The 26,448-nt window shown below is 38.4% G+C and overlaps 1 protein-coding gene across 5 annotated transcripts in view; it reads right to left on the bottom strand.

The window, feature by feature from the left end:
- Positions 1-768: 768 nt before the first annotated feature.
- Positions 769-26,448, bottom strand: part of CLIP4 (CAP-Gly domain containing linker protein family member 4) — a gene marked incomplete at its 3' end in the record, with an annotated part of 62,924 nt that continues 37,244 nt past the window's right edge. For 4 of the 5 annotated variants that reach the window (XM_082642954.1, XM_082642951.1, XM_082642952.1 and 1 more), the window contains 5 exons: positions 25,341-25,475; positions 21,878-22,001; positions 17,220-17,284; positions 9,502-9,574; positions 769-3,889 (listed from right to left, as the gene is read on the bottom strand). In XM_082642954.1, the coding sequence (XP_082499080.1) occupies positions 3,568-3,889; positions 9,502-9,574; positions 17,220-17,284; positions 21,878-22,001; positions 25,341-25,475 (719 nt within the window). Of the gene's footprint in view, positions 3,890-9,497; positions 9,575-17,219; positions 17,285-21,877; positions 22,002-25,340; positions 25,476-26,448 lie in introns of those variants that run through there. The other variant, XM_082642955.1, reaches the window with a different exon arrangement.

The following is a 26,448-nucleotide window of genomic DNA, read 5'->3' as shown; positions in this document are numbered from 1 at the left end:
CTGTGTTAGACATGTTACTGTGTTCCCTAAATTATCATCATATCACAACAGAAATTCAAAACCAGCCCCAGGGACAACAGATAGGCAGTTAGGTGACCCCACTGTGTCTTTCCTGCCCCCTTTTCTACCCCTGACACCCAACATCCTTCTATCTCCTTCATGTCACTATTTTGGGGTAAAGTGGGGCTACCATGACTCAAACCTTTCTTGTCCTTTGTCCTCCCCTACCCAGCAAAATTTACTCGTCCCATGGCCTGGTCTCTCAAGCCCACCTGGCTGAAGCTGGCAAGACACCACCTCTACTTTAAACCATCAACAGCCTCCACTGCCTCTGTTCATTTAACAAATGTTTCCTGAGCATGTAGTAGGTGCCAAGTGTTATTCCAGGTGTTAGGGATGAAATAATGAACAAAACAGTCAAAACCCATCCCTCAATCCAGTGAGGGACAGGACAAGTAATGAGCAAAAAGTTGTAGCATGACCAAGGGTGGTAAATGCTAAGGAGAAAAATAACACATGAGAGGGGATAAGGAGTTCGGGAGAGGACAGTGCAAGGGACTCACCAAGATTACAATGCCTCAGCTCAGATTCCACAAATGTCTGTATCTCAACACTTCTAAGCACTTAAAAAATACTCCCATCAAATTACCTTGAAATATAGAAACAAAGCCTTTTAGTAGAATGTAGATACTTATTTATATATATTTTAAAATCTATAAACTCAAGGTTTTCTATCCAACCCTAAATAAACAAATGAAATCCCACTGGTATAAAAGATAATTAAGCAATTTTAGAAAACCACAGAAATACAATCTTTCCTTAAATGGCTCTCTGTCCATCAAAACTATAATCGGAGAGTAGCTAAAAACAACTTCATTTGATGAGTAGAAGCATGGTACTTTTTAAGACTCTCTATAGGACAAGGGTCCCCAACCCCTGGGCCACATAGCAGGAGGTGAGCGGCGGGCCAGCGAGCAAAGCTTCATCTGTATTTACAGCCGCTCCCCATCGCTCGCATTACCGCCGGAGCCCTGCCTCCTGTCAGATCAGCAGTGGCATTAGAGTCTCATAGGAGCGCGAACCCTACTGTGAACAGCACATGCGAGGGATCTAGGTTGCGTGCTGCTTATGCGAATCTAATGCCTGATGATCTGAGGTGGAGCTGAGGCTGTGATGCAAGTGCCGGGGAGAGGCTGCAAATACAGAGTATCATTAGCAGAGAGGTTTGACTGCACAGAGACCACAGTAAGTCAATTCCTTGCAGACTCATATCGAAATCCTATCAGTGAGTAGCAAGTGAAAACAAGCTCAGGGCTCCCACTGATTCTACGTTACAGTGAGTTGTATAATTATTTCATTATATATTACAATGTAATAATAATAGAAATAAAGTGCATGATAAATGTAATGGGCTTGAATCATCCTGAAACCATCCCCCCACACCGGTCCGTGGAAAAATGGTCTTCCATGAAACCGGTCCCTGGTGCCAAAAAGGTTGGAGACCACTGCTATAGGGTAAGGATGGGACAAATCCAAGTCATTACTGTAAGAAGAAAAAAAGTGAACTACAAAGCATATATACTCTGAGTACCTGAGAAGAGGAGAGTTGCAGGCAGGGTCAGTGACAACATGCCACTCCAAACCAAAACAGCTTCCCTTTTTATTAATGCTCAAGACATGAACTGTGAATGACATAAGCAAAACACAAATGAAAACACCTAAGTTTTATGTATAGTATATGTAAACATACACATTACATGGATTTAATAATCCTAATCTAAGTATGAGAACAACTGGTTCTGTGACCTCAAAATAAATTCAGTGTTGGCATTACTGTTACTAACTTACAGGGTTTTATATTTAACAGGAAGAATTATGGACAACCAAGTTCAGTGTAGTCATGGACTTCAAGGTAAGGTATAAATAGAGTTTTTAAGAAATAAACTATATAATAAAATAAGTTTACTTTTGAATCACAGTACAGTCACTTTCTTCAATCAAAAATATTCCTTGATTACAAAGCAGCCTTATTTTGCAAATGTATTTCAGGAAAATAGCTCTAGCAATATTTGAAATTTCACACCTTTTTAAAAAGGCAGCAAAGCAAGAGAATTTAGATTTTAAATAGTATATTGCAAAATAGTTCAATGTATTATTTCTAAAACACAAAGCAAGCTCCATTTTGAAGAATGCTTTTTATCTCATAAAGCAAACTGTTCCAATGTTTCTGTGGTAGTTTAGAGTCTAAATATCTACAATAAAAGATATATCTTTATACATACAGGACAAGCTTCAATACATATCCACAACACAAATGTTCTGTATTATTACATCACTCTATTATGAAGCTTAGTTTGTTAACATGTGCTCAAAAGGAAAATAAAAACTTGATACAGTTCTGCAGCTTTATAACAGGCTGAATTCTGCACCAATTGAAAATATAAAAAGAGCAACAACAGCAAACGCAACACCGGTTTTATGAATAATAACACAAAAAATCAAGAAACCATAAGCGTTTAAATGAATAGCTACTACAGTCTTAACACATCTTAATTTGCTCTCTTGTCACAAATATAATTGTTTTAATGTTTTTCATATCCATGGAGGAAATGATGGCCAATTCTCCACAAAGAGGAAAGTGCATCATGTTTTATTGTAAAAGTGCTTCATATGTGTATGTTTTATAGATATGTCCCATAAGGAAGTTAATTAAGCATGTGCAAAAAATTCTAATTGTGACCTGAATTTATAAACCTTATCGTGGGTTTCTGTGGTTCCTCCAGATGAGGCAGTCACTAACACAGAAGAAAGATCTGAGATGACATGCTTTGTACAGCAGAAAGAGCCCGAGCCACAGGTCAGGAGACCCAGGTTCTAGCTGTAGCTCTGGTAACCAGCTAGCTTGTGACCCCGCGTGAGGAAGAGCGGCTTTAGAACCTGGCAGCGGGCAAAAGGCTGAGCTCCAGAGCCCCTTCCAGGAATGCCTTACCTACAGTCCTAATGTACCTGTAGGTGAGGCATTCCTGGAAGGGCAAATAACTTGACCCAAAGACAGGAAAAATACCTAGTCACACAGCTATTATTCTCTTACTGTCCTTATTAGTACAGAAAGAAACAAAAACTCCGGAAATACTTGACAGAAAAAGGTCATGTGAACGTCTTATGTTAACCAAAGCTAGTGAAAACCTTCACAGTTATGGCATATAGAAAACCCACTATTCTGTGCAAAAATGAGACGGAGTAAGCAACATCAGTCAGTCACTTAATGGCACATTTTTTCCCAAGTCTCAGAATTCTCTTGGGTCTAAAGCTTTAAATCTTTAAAAAAAAAAAAAAGAAAAAAGGCTTATTTTGAGATTGTTTTAAGAGAACCATGATTCCCACAGTTCGTATTTCTAGCTTTTTAAAGGAGTCTCTCTGAATTGTTATAATGATTTTCACGAAGATAGCTCTATTTTCAAATTTTAAATAAAGTAAACTATTTGCCATGGACTCTTTATTTTACATTGTGTGTGTGTGTGTGTGTGTGTGTGTGTATGAGCTCATTTAATACTGTAGAAGTTTAACTCAACAATTCTCATCCACAAGCTTTGACCCGTTTATTCCCCGGTAGGTCACTCTGCTGGGCCTCACTAGGACCCCGTGGTTTGGCCTGCAGGTGAAGTAGCGTTTGTCTCCCACTGCCCCGTCATTCTTGCCCTTGGCGCTTCGAAGCTCCAGTCCAAGCCAGATCCCTGAGGCAAAGTCAGTGGGGCCCAGGTACCTAACGGTGCCCATCTCGTTGGAGCTGGTGAGGAGGACCTGGGAGCCCTCGTGCAGCCTCACGCTCCCCTCCAGGCCGCCGGCCGTGGTGCTGCTGCTCCAGCTGCGGCGCAGAGCGGGCTTCGGCCTGTGCAGAGGGAACGTGAGAGAAACTCTTAAGCACGAAAGCCACCTGATGCAATTCACCATATTCGTTTCCATAGCTAGGTTCACGAGTCATTCACAAAAGGGCATACTTTATGTTCACAACTTGATCTTTTTTATTCTAAATAGCAATATTAGGATATACTTTTCTTTAACATTAAAACATTTTTCTCTTCTGGCTATTTTAATACTACCCTAATCTGGATTTAAGATTTCACTAGCAATTTATATATGCACATGCCCTCGGTAAAATAGCAATTAGAAAAAATACACCTATACCTGTTTAACAAAGCAAAAAGAAAAGAACCTAGTGTTTTGGCTGTGGTAAATAAAATTACATTTTGCTCACCTTTCAAATATTCCTTTATATGAAAACCATTTTTAAAAACTGTTAATCCACAACTTTAGAAACTACACGCACACGCACACACACACACCTTCTATGAATGAACTCCAGTTACATTTAAGGGTTTGCCACTCTTCCTGTCACTAACGTTAGGAAGGATCTTAGTTGCCTGGATCAGGATCCCCCCCACCCCGCCTTTTCTCTACAACAAAACATTACTTACAAGGCACTGCCTCCCAGCACCCGCCACCAGCCTGACCTGATGACACAACTAGTGGGCACCCACACGTGGAACCCGTCCAAGGCCTCATGCCAATACTGCCCAGGGCTTCCTCCACTGTCCCTGGGAAGTAGCCAACTCTGCCCAAAACAGAAGCATGCCCAGGAGCTTGTCCTATGACCCGAGACCTCCCAAGACAGTCATCCAGAAACCATCACCAGTGGAGCCTTCAACCCGCCATCCACGCCACCTCTCCTCCAGGAGAAACCCTTCTCCCAGCCCCACAGCAGAGACAACTCGGAACCTGTTACCAAAACTGCACGGAGCCTGACTGCGAGCAGAGTCTGGGTCCTGCTTGGTTTCTATTTTATTCCACTCTCCATATTTTTAAATACACTCTCACACACCGTGTCTCACTTCTTCCTATTAACAACCCTGGAGAAAGGAAGAGCGCTCTAATTTTATGGGTAGGAAAACTGAGGCCCAAGCCTGTCCTGTGCCACATCTGATAAATCCTAGTTATAAAATGTAATGGAAAAAATATTATTTACCACGTCAAATGCACAAATACAAAGTTAACAAAGAAATACATAATAGCTGTAAGAAAAGTATAAATCTTTACTGAAGAATATACAAAAGAAAAATGAAAAAGCTTTGTTCCTGGACACAAACAGATATATATATGAATCCTCCCCAAAATGATATTTTTTTGCAACCTGATGAAATTACTCGAATTTCACATAATGACAGTATCTATCATCTCCTGAGCACTTACTATGTGCCAAACACTTCACATATATTATCTCATCCAACCTCACCCAAACCAGTGAGGAATTTGAGGCTAAGAAAAATCAAGCTATTTGCTTAAGGTCAGAGAGATGGTAAAGAGGAGACTTGGGATTCAGATCCAAGGTTGTCAAGCACAAAGGCCAGGCTCTTGCTCACAACCACAATGGGTATTAATAATTAAGAAAAAGTTGAAAAATAATAATATGGCAAAATTTACATTGCCATTATGTTAAATTATAAAATTACAGTAATTAAAACAATGTGGGGACTTCCCTGGTGGCGCAGTAGTTAAGAATCTGCCTGTCAATGCAGGGGACACAGGCTTGATCCTTGGTCTGGGAAGATCCCACATGCCATGGAGCAACTAAGCCCGTGCACCACAACTACTGAGCCTGCGCTCTAGAACCCGTGAGCCACAACTACTGAACCTATGTGCCACAACTACTGAAGCCCGTGTGCCTAGAGCTCATGCTCCTCAACAAGAGAAGCCACCACAAAGAGAAGCCCGTGCCCCACAACGAAGAGTAGCCTCTGCTTGCCACAACTAGAGAAAGCCTGCATGCAGCAGCAAAGACCCAACACAGCCAAGAAATAAATTAAAAAAAAAAAAACAATGTGGCCCTGGCATAAGAATGTACTTTTAAATGACACAGAGAAGGTATTTTAGAAAAATACATGCAATTATTTCATATGTGATAAGAAGTAAAACTTCAAATCAGTGGGAAAGGAGTGAACATTCTAATTAGTAATGCTGTAAAACCTGGTCATTTATTTGGAAAAGAATATGATTCTTACCACACACTACATATTTTAAAAATCCCCAAGAGATTAAAGAGTTAAATGAAAAATTAAAAAAAAAGAAAGAACTTGGAAAAAATAAAGCTATTCATCTGAACACACACAGACATACATGGGTGGGGAGGGAGGGAGACGGACATGCATTTAAAAAGTATGGCACCTACTATTAGTTAATATGGTTTTTTTTCACATATTATCATGCCATAACAATGTTTCATATCACAGCACAGCACAGTCTGTAAAAACACTGCAAAAGTCACACTGAGTAAAATTATTAAATAATAAAATTATTATTATTATGGGATATATTAAGGGGAAAATCTTTCAAAGAGTATATAGAGTATGATTTGTCCAACTTTGCTTAAAAATTCAGATATATGCATTAGAAAAAAGTTGGAGAAGTATATGACAAAATGCTAACAGTGATAATCACATCTAGGTGATAAAATTACAGATGATCTTTATTTGCATTTAATTTATTGTAATTTTTTCAAATTTTGTCCAATCTACTTTCATAATCAAAAAAATTTTAAAGAAATAAGTAATAAATGAACTCGATATCCAAGCCAAAACTTAATAGTTTGGGTAAAGATTTAACATTCCAATAAGAATGATTTGATTCAAGTTACGTCAAAGCTCTAAAAGCCCAGGGAAGTGAGAAATTTATAAATTACACTACACTTGAGAGCGTTGCTTACTCATTCAAAAACATTAATGGATCACCTATGAAATGGCAGGTCCAGAGCTAGGTTCCAGGAACTTGTGCACAGTAATCTGTGAAACGTTACAGATGCTGCAATAAAGACGTGTACAAAGCAGAAGGGGCACAAAAGAGGGAGAACTCTATCCTCACTCAAGGTCCCAGGGAAGACACTTCAGTGAGGAAGTGACACCCGAACAAATCTGACAGATGAGCAGACAGAAAAGGGAAGCAGACATAGTCATGGGAGCAAAATATATTACGTATAACTTAAAAAAATTTTTTTTGAAATTTGCAGAGAGTTTAGCAAATTGTCACTTGTGAGGATTTTACCACGAGACATAAGTCCAGAGAAACAGGCAGGCCTGTACATGCTATGCCAATGAATCTGGACTTCATTCCGCACCTGAGAATTCAAAAGCTTTAAGGGACAGGCAGAAAATGAGAACATGTGACATGAAATGATGGAACCTTCAGCCAACTGGGTTATATGAGTTCTACCCAAAGACATACAGATTTGAGCTGGCCAAATACATCATGTGGACAGGCTGGGTTCCACAGAGAAGACCCAATGGAGACTCTCAGGAGATGCACTCTGAAAACGCGGGGAGAAGCTAAGTTGGTAATGATGGAGATGAGATGTAGTGACAGGTGAGCTACAGATCCCAGGCTGCATGCAGACGGTGGGAGAGAGGATGCCTGTGCCTACCAGGTGGCAGTGACACCTATGCTAACATCTCAAGCTCCCTGTGTTTATTACCCCCATGCTTGGTATTAGATATACTAAGAATTCTGAAGACAGAAGAATTGCTTCCAACACCCTCTCCATCAGTTTTTCCTCTGAATGAAGGTGTTCATCACCACCACCTCAATAAGCCAACTGGAGAAGCACATCTGCTCTTTCTCAAAAACGGTGCAGCCGGCTGCTGCTTCCCTTTCCTCAGCCCTCTTTTGCAAACATGTCCTTTGCCCCAATTCCTTCCAGTTTCTTACGCAGGGATTTTCATCACCTCTGACTATATTTTCCAGGTTTCTTCTGGAAGTATCTTTTATTTTCATATGAATAGACAAGAAAATGGCACAGGGTTTGATAAATGTCAATAAACTCATTTTTTTAACCTACATTCTTCAGAATACATCATGCTTCCAGATTAAAAACAGCACAATATACAATCAACTTTGTCGCTTCAGCAGAAGGTCATCCAATCACTACAATGTTTCTTACCCCTGAGATCAGGGACAGGTTTCCTAGGACCTAAAGTCTAAACACCTAATGTCTTTCTTTTGTTTCTTATAACACTGATCACCAAACATCTGGTCACATGTTGTTTAAGTAAAAGCTAAGTAAGTTTTAAATTGATTATATATCCTCAATAAGAATATATATTTTTAAACAGGTATTAGAGTCAATCTGTAGAAGTATCAGTAAAGCTTCACTTATTTTTATTTTCAAAGCAAACCAACAGAAGTACTGATATTTTCTCATGTCAACAGATCATCTTGTACACATCCATACCTGCTGTATGATTCCCATGGTTCAGATTTCTCTCTCCTTCCCTTGCTTCTTTGTATCATGTTCTTCCACTCACCAACATCTTGACACTGATTTTGATACCTTTCCCCCTTCAAAATCCTTTATATCCTGCTTGCCTCTTCTTAGTAATTTCTTCCATTCTGCCTAAGAACTCTTGAATATCTTCAATAAACTGGAGCATAAAGTTATTGCCCTTAAACTCTTTCAGCTACTCAAGTGAGGAGACCAATTTTAAAATCTCAGAATTGATAGACGTTTTGAGGAAGGGGAAAAACAAAACAAAACCCACCCAACTCTGCTAAACAGTACCTAACAGTGCCTCAGGACCCGTCAGGGTTCTCAAGTGAAACCTCAGATCTTTGCGAGGCCTTCCAATAACTTCATGCCAGATTATTATATAAACTACCTGCCTGTTGCTCATGTGAACATCAAGTTCTCTTGCATGGGCTATGACTCCTAGTGGCTTCTAGGGCCCCACAACTAGTGCACTTCCCTACTGAGCTAGACGTTTTCCCCCCAGGGCATTGTTCATAGATTAATTGGAAGGATTTAAAATTTAAAAAACAAACAAACAAACAAAAACACCTCCTTAACCTAATCAGCCTAGAAGAGCCTCATAATCCTCAAAAAGTTAAAAAGTTCCTAAACGTCTCAGAAAACTACTAGGGGGAGTAAACTGGGTCTGAGGTCTATAAATAGCAATATAAATGAAAAAGAGAAAAGGAGACTCTCTCTACAAAGGAACAACAACAACGAAAAAGGGAGCAGTATATTCTACAAGAGGAAGTAGGAGTATTTGTTAAAATAATAATAAGATTACCTTATGCAAATAGGCCTGACATTTCTTTTATGGACTTCCCAAAATATTAAATCAATTCTCTGACTAATCAAGTAAACAGAGTTTAAAATCAGTCCACTCTATTCAATGATAACACAGAATGTAAATTCCTCCAACTTTTATTAACAGTACTAAACCTCTTTGAAAATATATTCCGTATACTACTTTTAGTCACTGGTGACATTTTTAATTGAGCTTGCAGAGGAGGGAGGAAGAACTCTTCTCACTAACACACTCATCACACCTTTTCTCCTAAGTGTTAAAATTCTACCACGCAATGTAAAAGATACAAAATCCCACTTTTATTTCTTCACAGAATCCTGTCATGTTCATCTTGAAAGGTGTTTTTCTAAATATTCTTAATACTCACTTGGCAAAAGCATTTCTTCTGTTAATCTCTTTCTGGGAAGAAGCAGAAGTTGTACTGAAACTTCTCCTAAAACCTAAATATGAAAGTTAAGGTCAGATGAGGAAAAATAAATCACAAATTCACAGTCCTTGTTAAAAGTTATCTTTTATCATTTCTTCTACAGATGTTCTATTTTACCAAGTGTTTCTTTGGAAACAGAAAGCAAAGAAAAGAAGTGCATATAGATTGTAACAGGAGTTTAGATTTCTTGATGATTGTTACCTTACCTTGCTCATCAAACTATGCACTACATGAATAAGTTAAGATCATGACATTACTTTTGGAGGTTTTTATTATAAACTTTCCTGAAAACCAAATGAAATCGAATTATACATTGATAAAGCTTAGTCTTTTTACTCTCAAATATTATAATCTTGATAAATCGTATTAAAAAAATAAAAGGATAAAAATGGTTTAAAAAAACACTATCACTAAATAGACCCCATTTATAAAATTCTGAACAATGAATTTCAGAGCTAATGATTGTTGGCATCCCCAAATGACAGAGTTATTAAAAAAAAAAAGAAAAAGACTTCACTAAAGGTAAATTTTTTAAAAGATGTTTTTAAAAAAGAATGGGATTTCCAGTTCTGGCAGTTATGGCACACCAGATGTGCTGAGTGAATTTCTTGAATGAAGCAACTATAATTTAAAACAACTATAATTAAAAAATATGTACTGTTGACCTCATACAAGTGGCACAATTCCAAAGAGGCCAAAAACTAAAAAGAGAAACCATGGCCAGTTTCCCCCAAAGCAATCTAACCACCTTGTACCCCAGGACTACACTGCCCTCCAGAGAAGCTGGGGCCTGCCAAGATGGGGTCCTAACGAAAGTGAGGGTCCCGAGCAGCTCATCTTCAGTGTAAAGTTAAATGAGAAACAAAATGAAGCACCACTCAGATGAACACAAAGGAAAGCAGCTTGTGTCAACTCCACTGTGCAGAAAGCAAAATTTTCTCCCCTCAAAATTTATGATCGTTAGCCAAACTCATTTCATCTGTGTAATATAACAGCAACAACAAATTGCAGAGAACATAAACTAAAGTCGGCAGCACCTCTAGGCAACTGGCAGAAGAAAACACAGGCACAGCTCAGAGAGACCGCAGGGTCGGTTCCAGACCACCACAAGGAAGCAAATATCTCAACAAAACGAGTCACCAATTTTTTGGTTTCCCAGTGCATCTAGAAGTTGTTTACACTCTACTGTAGTCTATTAACTGTGCAGTAGCATTATGTACCAAAAAAATGCACATACATTAATTTTAAAATACGTTATTGCTAAAAACTGCTATCCATCATCTGAGCTTTCAGTGTCACAATCTTTTTGCTGGTGAGGGTCCTGACTGATCAGGGTGGTGCTTGCTAAAAACTGGGGTGTCTGTGGCAATTTCTTAAAACATGACAACAGTGAAGTGTGCCACATCGACTGACTCTTTCTTTCACAAAGGATTTCTCGATGTAGCATGCGATGCTGTTTGATAGCATTTTACCCACAGTAGAACTTCTTTCAAAATTGGAGTCAATCCTCTCAAAGCCTGCTGCTGCTGTATCAACTAAGTTTATGTAATGCTCTAAATCCTTTATCGTCATTTCAACAATCTTCACAGCATCTTCACCAGGAGTAGATTTCATCTCAAGAAACCACTTTCCTCGTTCATCCATGAGAAGCAATACCTCATCTGTTCAAGTTTTATGATGAGATTGCAGCAATTCAGTCACCCCTTCAGGCTCCATTTCTAATTCTAGCTGTCTTGCTATTTCTACCACATCTGCAGGTACTTCCTCCACCGAAGTCGTGAACCCCTCAGAGTCGTCCATGAGGGTTGGAATCAACGTCTTCCAAACTCCCATTAACATTGATATTTTGACCTCTTCCCATGAATCACGAATATTCTTAACGGCACCTAGAATGGTGAATCCTTTTCAGAAGGTGTTCAATGAACTTTGCCCAGATCCATCAGAAGAATCATTGTCTATAGCAGCCATAGCCTTACGAAAAGTATTTCTTAAATACTAAGAGTTGGAAGTTTCAAAATTACTGCTTGACCCATAGGCTGCAGAATGGACGTTGTGTTAGCAGGCATGTAAACAACATTAATCTCATTGTACATCTCCATCAGACATCTTGGGTGACCAGGTGCACTGTCAATGGTAATATTTTGAAAGGAATCTTTTTTTTTTCCTGAGCAGTAGGTCTCAACAGTGAGTTTAAACTATTCGGTGAGCCATGTTGTAAATATATGTGCTGTCCTCTAGGCTTTATTGTTCCACTTACAGAGCACTGGCAGAGTAGATAGAACACAATTCTTTTTTAAATAAATTTATTTATTATTTTTTAAATTTATTTTTGGCTTTGGGTCTTTGTTGCTGCATGTGGTTTTTCTCTAGTTGCGGCGTGCGAGCTTCTCATTGCGGTGGCTTCTCTTTTTGCGCAGCACGGGCTCTAGGCACATGGGCTTCAGTAGTTGTGGCACGTGGGCTCAGTACTCGTGGCTCTCGGGCTCTAGAGCGCAGGCTCAGTAGTTGTGGCCCATGGGCTTAGTAGCTCCGCGGCATGTGGGATCTTCCCGGACCAGGGCTAGAACCCGTGTCCCCTGCATGGGCAGGTGTATTCTCAACCACTGCACCACCAGAGAAGTCCCAATGTAACATAATTATTAAGGGCCCTAGGATTTTCAGAATGGTAAATGAGCACTGGCTTCAACTTAAAGTTACCAGCTGCATTAGCCACTAACAAGAAGGTCAGCTTCTCCTTTGAAGCCTCACACTGACTTCCCTTCTCTAGCAATGAGAGTCCTAGAAGGCATCTTCTTCTAGTAGAAGGCTGTATCATCTACACTGAAAACCCATTGTGTAGTGGTGCCACCTTCATTAATGATCCTAGCTAGATCTTCTGGATAACATGCTGCAGTTTCTACATCAGCACTTGCTACTTCACCCTGCACTTTGAGGCTATGGAGATGGCTTCTTTCCTTATATATCATAAACAAACCTCTGCTAGCTTCAACCCTTTTCTTCTGCAGCTTTCTCACCTCTCTCAGCCTTCATAGCATTAAAGAAAGTTAGGGCCTTGCTCTGGATTAGGCTTTGGCTTCAGGGAATTATGTGGCTGGTTTGATCTTCTGTCCAGACCATTAAAACTCTCTCTGTATCAGCAATAAGGCTGTTTCTTACCATTTGTGCATTCACCAGAGTGGCACTTTTGATTTCCTTCAAGAACTTTTCCTTTGTAGTCACACATGGCTAACTGTTTGGTACAAGAGGCTAGCTTTGGACCTATCTCTGCTTTTGACATGCCTTCCTCACTAAGCTTAATCATTTCTAGCTTTTGATTTAAAGTGAGAGACATGCAACTTTTCCTTTCACTCAGAGGCCATTGTAGGGTTATTAATTGGCCTACTTTCAATATTTTTGAGTTTCAGGGAGGAGGAGAGGGAAAGAGATGGAGTAATAGCCAGTTGGTGGAGCAGTCAGAACATACACATTTATCGATTAACTCTGCCATTTTATATGGGTGCGGTTCATAGCGCCCCAAAACAATGACAATACTAACATCAAAGATTACCGATCACAGATACACCATAACAAATATAATAATAACGGAAAAGTTTGAAATATTGTGAGAATTACCGAAATGTGACCCAGAGACATGAAGTGAGCAAATGCTGTTGGAAAAATGGCGCCAGCAGACTTGCTCAATGAAGGGTTGCCACAAACCTTCAATTTATAAAAAAGGTAGTATTTGAGAAGCAAAAAAAAGCAAAGCACAATAAAACAAGATATGCCTGTATAATCTTCTCAAGAGGCATCAGCCCAGGCTTAAGAGAATTCCCATACATTAAATTCTAAGTAAAATAAGCATTTCACAACAATAAATTACAAAATTCACAAGGAAAGAAGGTGCCACAAGTTAGGCTCAACAGAAACAGATGGCAGAATCAGACTCATAAAGACTTCAGATACTGAATTATTAAACATAAAAAGTAACAATATTTAAAATGTTTAATAGCATAAAAGAAAAACTTGAAAATGTAGGGAAAGAATAAGTGACAACCAAACAGACTTGCAAAAAGAAAAAAAATGAAAAATTTATAATTAAAAAACTTTGCAGCTGAATTAGGCAGTAGAATAAACATAGCAGAGGAAAGAATCAAGAAACAGAAAGATAACTCTGAAGATATCCAGAATGCAGTCCGGAGAGACAAAGTTGTGAAAAATATGAATGAGGCATGGGAAAGTGAAAAAGTGGACTATACTACTCATCAGAGTTTTGGAAGGAAATAATAAAGAGCATGAAGGAAGAAATATTTTCAGTATGTGGGCAAGAATTTTACAGAATTAATCAAAGATACTAATTCCGAGATCCAGGAAGACCCAAGATGCCAAACAGAATAAACAAAGGGAAACCTCCACCTAGACATAATCATAGCAAAACTGTACAACATAAAGGAACTAGAGAAGACCTTTAAAAGCAGTCAAAAAGCAAAGATAAACCACCTACAATGGTATGGATTAGACAGACTGATAGGTGATTTCTCAAAAATTTGACAGAAGACAGAAAGCAGAAGAATTATATTGTCAATGTACAGGGAGAAAACAGCTTTCAAACTATAATAAAAATTGCATCAATTTTTACTTTTACTCAGTAAAATTATCATTAGAAAAGACAGACAAAAACTGAGTTTCCTACCAATAGACCCTTTCTAAAAAAAATTTAAGAATATAGATGAGGTAGAAACAAAATGATTTCAAGTGTAAGTTCTGAGGATTAATGACTAAAGATATCGGTAAATACTGATATGCATGAGCACATTAAATAAATATCAATTATATAAAAACTATTATAATAATGTGAAATTTGTGAGGGCAACAAAATAGAAACTCAGTTTCTAAGGATTTCCTATTATTTGAGAAAGAGTAAACATAATGATTAACTTTAGGCTTTGTTAAGTATGTATGTCAAAGTACCTAGAGTAATTACTAAGAAGTATATTCATAGAATGTAATTTTTATACAAGTAGAAAATTAAATGGAAAAAAGAGGGGGTAGCAATATAACCAGAATGAAGTCAAGAAAGAAAAACATTTAAGTACAAAAAAGTTGAAAAATTAGAAAACAAATAAATAACATAAATAAATCCAAATATATTACTAATTACAATGAACGCAAATAGGTGAAACTCAGACTAAAAGACAAAGGTTGTCTTTTTCTAAAAAAAGTAAAATCCAGTTATATTCTATTTAGAAGATATTCCAGGGGCTTCCCAGGTGGCGCAGTGGTTAAGAGTCCTCCTGCCGATGCAGGGGACACGGGTTCGTGTCCCAGTCTAGGAAGATCCCACATGCCGCGGAGCAGCTAGGTCCGTGAGCCATGGCCGCTGAGCCTACACGTCTGAAGCCTCTGCTCAGCAACAGGAGAGGCCACAACAGTGAGAGGCCCGCATACCACAAAAAAAAAAAAAAAAAAAAAAAGAAGATATTCCAAAAACATGAGAACATAGAAAGACTAAGGCAATGGCTAGAAAAAGATTTTTTAGGCAAGTACTTAACCACAGGAAGGCTGATACAAGGTAAAAAGAATTACTATAAAGCAATAACACTTACATTAACACCAAAAAAAAAGAGAAACAGGTAGGTATAAATCTAATAAAACATGTATAGAATCTATATTAGGAAAATTATAAAGCTCTGATGGAAGAAATCAAAGATCTAAATAAATGGACAAGCATTCCATGTCCATGGATAGGAAAATTCAATACTGTTAAGACATCAGTTCTTCCTAATTTCATCTATACATTCAATGTAATCCCAATCAAAATACAGCAAATTATTTTGTAGACATCAATAAACACATTGTAAAGTTTATATAGAAAGGCAAAAAGCCCAGAATAACCAGCACTACATTGAGGGAGAAGATCAAAGTCCACTACTAAACTTGAAGAATTTCTATACGGCTGCAGTAATCAAGGCAGTGTGGTATTAGCAAAAGAAAAAGACAAATAGATCAACAGAACAGAATAGAGAGCCCAGAAATAGACCCACACTAACACAGTCAACTGATCTTTGACAAAAGAGCAAAGGCAATTCAATGGAGAAAGGACAGCCTTTTCAACAAATATGGTGGAACGACTAAACATTCACATGCAAAATAATGAATCTAGACATCAACTTACACCTTTCACAAGAAATAACTCAATGAATCATAGATATAAATGTAAAACACAAAACTACAGAACTTCTAGGAGATAACATAGGAGAAAATCACGGTACCCTTGGGTTTGGTGGTGACATTTTTGATACAACACCAAAAGCACGAGTCATGAAAGAAAAAACTGATAACTTGGACGTCATTAAAATTAAAAACCTCCTCTCTGTGGCAGACACTGTTAAGACAATGAAAAGACAAGTCACAAAACATGCAAAAGCATAATGGTTTGCTATTTTGACTACTTAAAAATTAAAAACTTCTGCTCATCAAAAGATGCCAAAAAAGGAAGGGGAGGGGGTGGCAAAAGACAAGTCAAAAACTGGGAAAGATATTTGCAACAAACAAAACTGATGAAATATTAGTGTCCAAAATATATAAAGAAACCTACAAATTAATAAGATAAAGACAAACCAACCAAAAGAAAAATGGGCAGTAGACGTGAATAGGCACATCATAGAAGAGGAAATGTATGTGGTCCATAAACATGGAAACAGGCCCAACCTCATCTGTAATCTGAAAAATGCAAATTAAAACCACAAGGAGATTACCATTTACACCCATCAGATGGGCAAACAAGACTACTGTTGGTGAGGTGAGGAGTGACAGAGACTCTCATCCACTGCCCATGTGAACAGCTTGGCATACCCAGGAAGACTGAAGATATGGATATCCCATGCCTGGCAATCCTGGAGAAACTTTTGCAACTGTGCACAATGGCATAGTTTCTAATAGTTAAAAACAGGATATAACCCCAATATCCATCAAATATAGAATGAATAATGTATTTTAATGGAACACTAAATAGCATAGCAAACAACAATCAAAACTAAACTTGAGGACACGGGGAGGGGGAAGGGTAAGCTGGGACGAAGTGAGAGAGTGGCATTGACATATATACACTACCAAATGTAAAATAGATACCTAGTGGGAAGCAGCCGCAAAGCACAGGGAGATCAACTCCTGCTTTGTGACCACCTACAAGGGTGGGACAGGGAGAGTGGGAGGGAGATGCAAGAGGGAGGGGATATGGGGATATATGTATATGTATAGCTGATTCATTTTGTTATACAGCAGCAACTATCACAACAATGTAAAGCAATTATACTCCAATAAAGATGTTAAAAAAAACTAAACATATATTATTTATTGACATATCTATCTATGGGGGATAGACATAAAGAAAATCAAGGGAATAATTAACATAAAATTCAAGATGCATAACCTGAAGACAGAGTATATGAAAAGGGAGGCAGATGAGACTCAGGGGATACTCAGGGGTTTCTATAGGACATACAGGTAATCATCATCTTTGGCTATGGGGTGGGTAATAGATGTTGTTTATGATTACAGGAACTATACAAATATATTTCATATACTGTTTTGTATACATATATACTTTACAAAAAATTTTTTTCAATGAATAAAAGCAAAGAAATAATTATTAAGAACATAAAACAGTGTAATCTTACCAGGATAAGAATGATTCTGTTTATTTGAAGAAATTTCTGAAAGAGTATCCAGGGACTCTGTTACTCTGTGAATAAAACAAGTAATGCAAACCTCATTAGAAGTAGCTGGTCTTCAGATTTAAGACTGGTGCTTAACTGAGGGTTTCACACCAATGGTTATTTCTTATTTCACTCGTTTCGACAAGAATTTACTAAGCATCTATCATGAGCTAGGGATGAACTTCAATCTAGCACCACAGACAGGCAATAATCAGACAGAAGAGGTCCTTGTTATATAAGCATAGTAAGTACATAGAAAGTCAACTTCAGGTGAATTCATTTCAAATAGGGGCCTGACTGCTTCTCTGGAGCTTTATTTTCAAAGATGAAACTAAAAAAATGTGAAAAATTTATTTTATGTTGAATTTAACAAATGTTAGGTTATAACTGTAAAAACACCACATTTTTACATTGAAAAAACATCAGCTGAGTTTGTGTATATATGTGATTTTTCTGATAAAACTGACTAATACGATTCAACATGTTTTATTTTATACTTGACTCTAAGCACAATCATAAAGGTCACGTTCCCGATAGGTCTATTTCTTTGATACACAAATCATTCTTATTTTTAAAAAGCCAATCCTGTAACAGTCTTATTTTCTTCCAATTGTTTACTGACCTAAATCTGCAGTCTTTATTCTATCAGTCACTTGCATCAGCACACTTTGTTACCATAAAGAAATCCTGCAACTCTTACAATATTTGCAATTTCATCTTGCAATTCACATGCATCATTTTCACAAGATATACAATATACAGCAATCAATGAGAGACTAATGAATGCAAAGAATATGATGAAGAAGACAGATACTTGAATTAAGCTGTGAGGGAGAGCTGAGAACTTAATTCTAAAAGTGATCAGTTCATTAGTAATAAGTATGGAATGGTATGAACTGAGAATAAGAAAATTAATGCTATGCCGATAAAAACCACTTGAGCAAAAAATAGACAGAGAGAGAGAGAGAGAAAGATTAGATCCAGTCAGTGTCTTAGAATTTCTCTAAAGTAATATTGGTTGATATATAAGTTAATAGAAGAAAAAGCATTAACTAGATGATACTTGGGTGATAGTAGAAAGCCATTCAAGCAGAGCAAAGTACCATGTGCATTCTGGGACAGGAGGCACATTTTTTTTTTTTTTTTTTTTTTTTTTTTTTTTGCGGTACACAGGCCTCTCACTGTCGAGGCCTCTCCCACTGCGGAGCACAGGCTCCGGACGCACAGGCCCAGCGGCCATGGCTCACGGGCCCAGCCGCTCCGCGGCACGCGGGATCCTCCTGGACCGGGGCACGAACCCGCGTCCCCTGCATCGGCAGGCAGACTCCCAACCACTGCACCACCAGGGAAGCCCAGGAGGCACATTTTTTAATGGAACTATTAAAATAAAAAAAAATTTTAAAGGCCAGCTACAATCTGGGCAGGAGTGCAATGCAAGGTGAGGTTGTGATTGGTCACTATGTGATTGACTGTTCTCTCAGGAGTCCCTAGTTTAAAATTCTTCCTTCTTGAATATCAGTGTTATTTTTAAAGAGCTCCAAAGCTGGTTTAAATTAGAAACTCCTCAAAATCAGGCACCATGTCTGTTTTATTTACTTATAGAACGCCTAGCACAGCACAAAGTGCTAAAAGACACTTAATAGTATTTGATGATGATGAATGAGACAATCAGAAGATGACAGGAAGACAGCTGGATAGAGACAGCAGTTCCTTTAGAGAGAGAGCCCTGCTTCTTCTAAGATGAGGGGCTGCTTTTAAAGGAATCACCTTAAAGAAGACCAAATAGATGGCAAAAAAAAAGTAAAAAATGTGTGTTCCATAAACAAAGCAAGAAAAAGAAGATAAAACCAGGAGAAAGAGGCTTCACAATATAACAGAGAAGAAAGCTGTTACAGCATAAAAAACACTGAACAAAATCTGATCAATATTTACTGTGCATACAACATGCCAAACTGTGTTCCTTGGGTAAGCAAACATGAAACGGAGAACCCCAGTCCTCATGACTAGGAGACAAATAAAACTTATGAGAGACTGTAGCAATGTGTTAATGAAGATTTGTTCAAAGTAATATGAGAACCCAGAAGACTGACTGGTGACTCAGTATGGATCTTATTCCCCAATCAATCATTTATAAGATATAGGTCCTAAAGAAAGTCACTGGGCCTCTTTTAACCATTATAGGGTGATGGTTAAGAGTACACATTCTGATACTAGACTATCTGGGCTCAAATCTCCACTTGGGAGCCGTGTACAACTGCACAACTCACTTAACCTCTCTGTGCCTTACTTTCCCCACCTGTAAAATAGGGATAAGTGCAGTACCTGACACACAGGGTTGCTGCAGAGCAGTAAACCATACAGAGTACTTAAAACAGTGCCAGCACGTGGAAGTGCCAATAGCTACTACCTCTTTTTCTTCATTATAAAATGACTACCAAAAAAACCCAGCAAACTGCCTAAAAGCAAGGGCTTAGGAAAAAAACAACAGCAAAATAACAAACCTGGGCTGAGTCCAGCTCCACCATTAACTACTGTGCGAGATCAAAATACCCCACCCGAAACATGCCACTCTGGTGCAAGGATTATTTTGAGCTAAAGATATTTGAGAATCAACAAATGCAGGAAGAGGCCTTCTCTGAACTCCCCTTATCTGCCTAAAACAGATCTTCCCAAAAAAGAACTGAATTGTCATAAATCCGCTTCCCAGGAGTTTCATCAAGCGGAGAAGACTGACTCTCATCACAGGAGAGAACGTGAGGAGTTAACACCACACCCAGACAGACACTGTCACAGACTATCATATCCCCATCCATTTTCCTAAGGGCTCACTAATCTTTCTAACATCATCTGCTCCCCCACAAGTGGCCGTTCTCCCCCTCCCTTTCCCCTATTGAGATGGTCTATAAACTCTCCAATCTCACCACTACTTTGGGCGTTCACTGCTTTCTGTGATGCCCCCATGCATGTAAAATTAACATTTAATAAGTGTGCGTGATTTTTCTCCTGTTCATCTATCTGTTGTCAGTTTAATTCATAGACAGGACAAGTTTTTCGTCCCCTACAGTAGCTATAGGACTTTAGCAAAGCTACTGTATCTCTTGTAACTTTTCTTCACCTGCAAAATAGGAATAATCATATTACCTTATACCTCACTGGGCCTGGGGGAGATTTATGAAGTACATGGTACAGAGCCCACCTCTTACTAAATGCTCAGTAACTATTTGTACAGATCCTCCTCAACTTACAGTGGGGTTACGTCCCAATAAACCCATCTTAAGCTGAAAAATGTAATTTATTGAATGCTGCACTTCAAGTGAAAAACAGAATGCTTGTATTGGTACAGAAGGGTCGTAAATGTATTGACTGTTCACCCTCGTGACCACGCGGCTGACTGGGAGCTGCTGCTGCCCTGTGCAGCGTCTCGAGGGAATACTGTACTGCACGTCGCTAGCTCAGGGAATGATCAAAATTTTAAATGTGAAATACAGTTTCTACTGAATTCTTATCACTTTTGCACCACCATAAAGTCAAAAAATCATAAGCTGAACCACTGTAAGTCAGGGACCATCTGTAGTTATTCTTTTCCAGCTCACCTGACCAAATACTTATTAGGATCAAATGAAACAACATTTAATTGAAGGTACTTTATAAACTGAAAAGCATTATACATTAAATGTTATAAAATCATAAATAATAAGAAAAGAATTATACTAAGTACATCATAGAAGAAAGAAAAGAATACAAAAATTACATGTAATTATTCAATAAGAAAAACAAAGTGAGAAAGAAAATGGATATAAAAACTGTTAAATTTGCCAGGAGGCAGTCACACAGTCTAGTTGGAAGGGAACAAGATGGGACTCCCAGGTTGAGATCATAGATCTATTCTCATGAATGTGACTATACCATACATGTTATTTCCTATTTAAAGATGAGTATCCCATTTCCCATCCACTGAAAAGCATACCAAGCCAACTTCTTTCAGCACATTAAGTCATTTCACACAACAGTACCTGGAATTTCATGAGGACTCACTTCTGCTCAACTTTTTTTTTAAAAAACAGAGTGAGCTGGTACAAAAGTGTACTATCTTAAGAAGCAACACCGGGGAGGTATATTATATATAAATCCTTGAAGCTTCACTTCCCCTGAAGATCTACTGCTTATCTATTTTTGAAAACTAAAGAAATCAGAGGAAAAAGCCATTTTGGTTCCATTAGGTTTAAAGGAGAATGAATGGGGTGCCTGCTGGCAGGAAATTTAACGTGGTTAGGATGTGACTGAAGCAATCAAGGAGCATTTTTACTTTTGTCTGCGTGACAGATGAAGCTTGCTGCGCTCACTGTTCAGAGCGGCAAACACCACTCCTAATAGCCTACATGTACTCACAGGGTTTGCAAATGAGGAATAAAGGAGGTTTTTAAAATTGCAAATTCTCAGCAAAGCAAATTTAGCTTCCACGAGCCTTGCCTCTGAAGAAGGTGGTTGGTTAACCCCTTGAAAGAAGACGTGGGCTATAGTCAGGGCATGTCTTTACTATAAAATTACGGACTCTAACTGTAACCCACTGCACATTACGAAAAGTTCTGGTGAAGAGTGTACATTCCATTGTTTCTCACCTTTGTACCCTGGACGGGGGAGCAAATATTCCGTATCTCGGGGAACAACTAAAATACTGCACACCTCCAACGGACCCGTCATTCTTGCCGTGGGGTTTATCAAGCTCTATCCCGTACCAATATCCTAGAACAAGAACATGGGATTTTAAAAGCGTCTGCACTGTATCCAAAATTGTTATGCTATTACACAAACCCAAAGTCTAGACGGTTTAACATTTTCATAAATGACCAAAATCCTCATGATCATTAAGCTTTCAAATGACAAAATTGTAAAACAAAATTTGAAAAATGAACTAGAAAAACATTTTACAAACATAATTGCAGAGTTGTACATTAGGGGAGAAAGATAAAATGCACAAACACAAATTTGGCAAGGATTAGCTATTATACAAGTAGTGTATGACCAAAATATATCTAAAAGCTACAATAAGAAACTGTCCTTAACTCGGTAGTATGGTCTGTTTAAGTTGAGAGCAGTGAAGCATGATACTGAGATGTATAAATCGTAAAATGAATATGCAATCTTTTCATTTCACTCTTCCAGTATTAGAATACCACAAACAGTTCTGAAATAATTAAAGGGGGACAAAAATAATATGGAAAATATGACTAGACTTCATGGTGACTCTTCTTTTTCTTTCATTTTTTCCCTACCCAGGAAAGAAAAAAAAATCATTTTTAACCTAAATGAAAAGATTCAGGTTAGTTAATAGGAATAATTTTCTAAAAGGCTTTTAAGTATTTAAAAGGGCCCACTCTGAGGAGAGTAATAGGATTTCCTTTTCTAGAGAGCATAAAATTAAAATAGTGAGGTTGCTTTTAGTGTGGCAAATATTAGATAAATGGACATATACTCCTAGAGTAATGGCTCTGGATGAGGGTACCTCCAGTTCAGTTAAAAGTACCTGACAGTCCACTCATTTTTTAAAAGTAGAATACAATAGTAATTGTATGTGGTCTCTTAGAATCAGTATCAAATAAAAAAATAAGGATACAGATATTGAGAAACTTATTACAAATGACAAAATACAAAAATAGTGTTCCCTTCAGATTAATAGTTCAAAGAGTCAATTATATAACCTCTAAAATGACAATCTGGAAGTTCTTAATTTTTTTCCTCTTACGTTTTCCTCTTACTTAGATGATACCTCAGTCCATTCCCAATATTGGAGTTTGAGTTGAAAAGACTAACGTAATGCGTGTAATTGTCTTTTATACTTAAACAGTCCTACCCTGCACAGGTACAGAGTGAGGTATACAAACCCACTGCTCAGCCATACTAATGCTCAGTCATCGCATTTCTGAATGTCGCTAACTGGGTTACTCTGGTTGCCATTGTTATTTCTGAGTGCCACGGTTATAATTTTCCCAGTTTTACTTCCTTCTGCCTTTGATGCTTTCCTATATAATTTTTGCATTTTCCCATTTTAATACACCATATCACTGCTACATGTTTACCATGTAACTCCTGAAAGTGTGTAGCACACAGCCGGAAGGCATTATGGCAAGTGTTAACAATAGTGACTGCATACTGTCTGGTAGTGGTGAGGAATGGACATCTTCCCATGTAAATGGCAACTTTCTTTCAGAGGTGGCACTGATAAACATGCTGAAGGGGCTAAACATGCCCTCTGTCAGGTCTAGATCTTATCATCTATAAAAAGCCTAGATGTTACCACTGTCCTACAGAACCAATTGATCTAAATTTTGATGCCACAAAAAATATACGCTACTTCTTTCTGAAAGAGAAGAAGGACTTTAATGAAAAGTTTCCAACTTTTTTTTTTTTTTTTTTTTTTTGCGGTATGCGGGCCTCTCACTGTTGTGGCCTCCCCCGTTGCGGAGCACAGGCTCCGGATGCGCAGGCCCAGCGGCCATGGCTCACGGGCCCAGCCGCTCTGCGGCATATGGGATCCTCCCAGACCGGGGCACGAACCCGTATCCCCTGCATCGGCAGGCGGACTCTCAACCACTGCGCCACCAGGGAGGCCCAAGTTTCCAACTTTTATATTTGCTTATTACTTCTCAAATTTCTAAATGCTCTACACTAGGAGTTTAAAAATTAAAAGTCAACCTAAAACAACTGCATCCAAACAAAACAAACCGTTCAAGCCTTGTTTAATAAAACCAGAGAAAGGAAACTCAGAAGACATGGTGATTGTGGAAAAATAACCTACCTTTGGGATTCCTAGGTTTTTATTTGAGGACCATATTAAGAACATTCTAACTAATCTCAATTACTAGCTGGTGCCCTAAGAGAGACATGAATTATAAAACATATAGCCCATCTCCAATCCATTAGTAGTTGGACTGCAATTATAAATGGTACTAATGAAACAAAAATGTGTTGGGAGACAATTCTCCATGTTTCTACAGGCCTTATGGACAGAGGCACTGACCGTCTTTTCATGGATGTCTGTAGAGAAGATGGCCTTGGGGGATGGAGACAGAGTCTCCCCCGGCACAAAAGACAGGCATGCTTACTGTCTAGTACAAAGGTTCAGATTCCTTAAGCTCGGGGCTCCTCTCCTATAGCATAAACCACTGGGTGTACAGGTGTCACCTGGCCCTCCCTATCTCATCCTCTGGGAACTGGGGCTCAGGAAACAGAAGAAAATGCTGCCACTTTGGCTACCACTATTGCAGAGAGCACTGAGGTCCTCTATCGCTGACCCAGGAGCCAGCATCTTCTGCCAGCATCTATGAAACCATGGCAATCCAACTTGTTAACTTGCAAATAGAGTAAAATCTCAGATCCTTCAGAGTTCTTGACAGAAGGCTACAAACTTTTTAAAAAAAATCAGTGTTCTAGGTAACCATTTCCTAAAATGCTGCAATGCCACCATGTGTCAAAACAGCATATCGCTATTTAAAAATACAAACATGGTTTTATTCAACTGGCTTCTGTTTGAAATTACAATCACTGAAAATATAAAAGAAAGATAATCTTTACTTTTGGAAACACACTGTTAAGCCTAGATTGGAATGAATATATAAATACACAAACATGCATTTTTAAGATCCCAGAGTACGCAAACGTTTTTCATTTTCCTTTGAACCACTTTGTTTGCTTTTCTCTCCAAGCCATTCTGTTAAAAGCTGTATGCAGTAAACTCATTATCCACTCATTTTCAAGATTATGTTTAGCACAAATCTAATCCTAAAATGTTTTCTCTGTTATTTAGCACACTTGGCAATCAGTGAGAGTAAAACTGGAGAGTAACAACTAATTTTAACTTTAGACAATTTAAAACACAAATGGCAAGAAAAATTCATAAGTAACAATCAACCTGAGTAAAAACAGTCTGCATTTGAATCAATGTTTTCCATTTTCTGCACCATAGCTACCACCCACAAGAACTATTAATCAAGAATTCTCTATAAGTTTTATTCACATGTAAAATTTTAAACCTTTTGTTATCTAAAGAATTCAAGTTGAGCAAAGACTACACAGATGAGTTACCTGGAGCAAAGTTTGTTGTCCCAAAGAACTTAATGGTACCAATTCTCTGGCCTACCACCAACACCCTATCTCCAAGGCGGAGTTCTCCTTCACAGCGTGCATTATTTGCTACAGATGTTGCTGAGGAATTCAAACCTGTTTTGGGGTTGGTTGGGGAAGGGGATGGGGCAGGAAAAGAGAAAAAACAAAGGGAAACTCAAAAAGCACGTAAGCCAAAAAACTACTATTTATTCTAACCAGTCTAGTTAGTTGGAGATTTCAACATATGCTGCCTTTCCTTATACACAGCATCTAAGTTGTGTTTCTCACATGTGAAGTAAAGCTACTCAAAAGAAATCTGAAGGGTTTCCTGAGACAATCATTGCCACAGGAACTTACACTGGATTCCTGGTGAAGTATCAACTTTATCCTGACTTCCTGGTGGCACTCTCTACTAGAACAGAGGTCAGCACACCTGTTCTGTAAAGGGCTACACAGTAAATATTTTAGGCTTTGCAAGCCATACTACTCTGCACAACTACTCAACTCTGCTGTCAAAGCACAAAAGCAGACAGACAAAATGGGCACAACATGTTCCAATACAACTTTATTTACAAAAATAGGTGGTAGGTTGGACTTGCCCCATGGGCTATAGTCCACCAATCCCTATTCTAGTAAAATGCTAGAATCATAGTAGTTCAGTGGGACTCAGTGTAAATGATACATACACAAACATAATTTAAAAGTGAAATTGCTATAAGATTCCAATTACCCCAAATTGATTTCCTTATTAGAAACAAAAGCACTCCCTGCCCAGACCTTGATTCAAACCTAAAGCCTGCAACTCCCACTACTGAACGTCAGAAGTCCTGGAGAAACACTGTCTTGAAAGCTGTTCAATTACAACAGAGAAGAGGTGGGCCCCTGAGGCTTGTCCCATCAGTCCATGAACAGATTTGAGTGGCTGTCATCTGAGAAAGCCTAGGGAACCCTGCGTGAGGGTGTGGGATAGAGGGTAAGTCAGACTGTTAACAGGGAGCAACTAAGAACATGGTAACAAATGAGGAACACAAACTCAGGGAGAAGGAAGGTCTGGATCAAGTGTACACTAAAATGTCCTTGGCCCTCA

Source organism: Mesoplodon mirus (genome assembly GCF_964341445.2).
Source record: "Mesoplodon mirus genome assembly, chromosome: 14".
NCBI classification, from domain to species: domain Eukaryota; kingdom Metazoa; phylum Chordata; class Mammalia; order Artiodactyla; family Ziphiidae; genus Mesoplodon; species Mesoplodon mirus.
The sequence above is the reverse complement of the archived record's forward strand: the minus strand, read 5'-3'. Positions and strand labels throughout refer to the sequence as shown.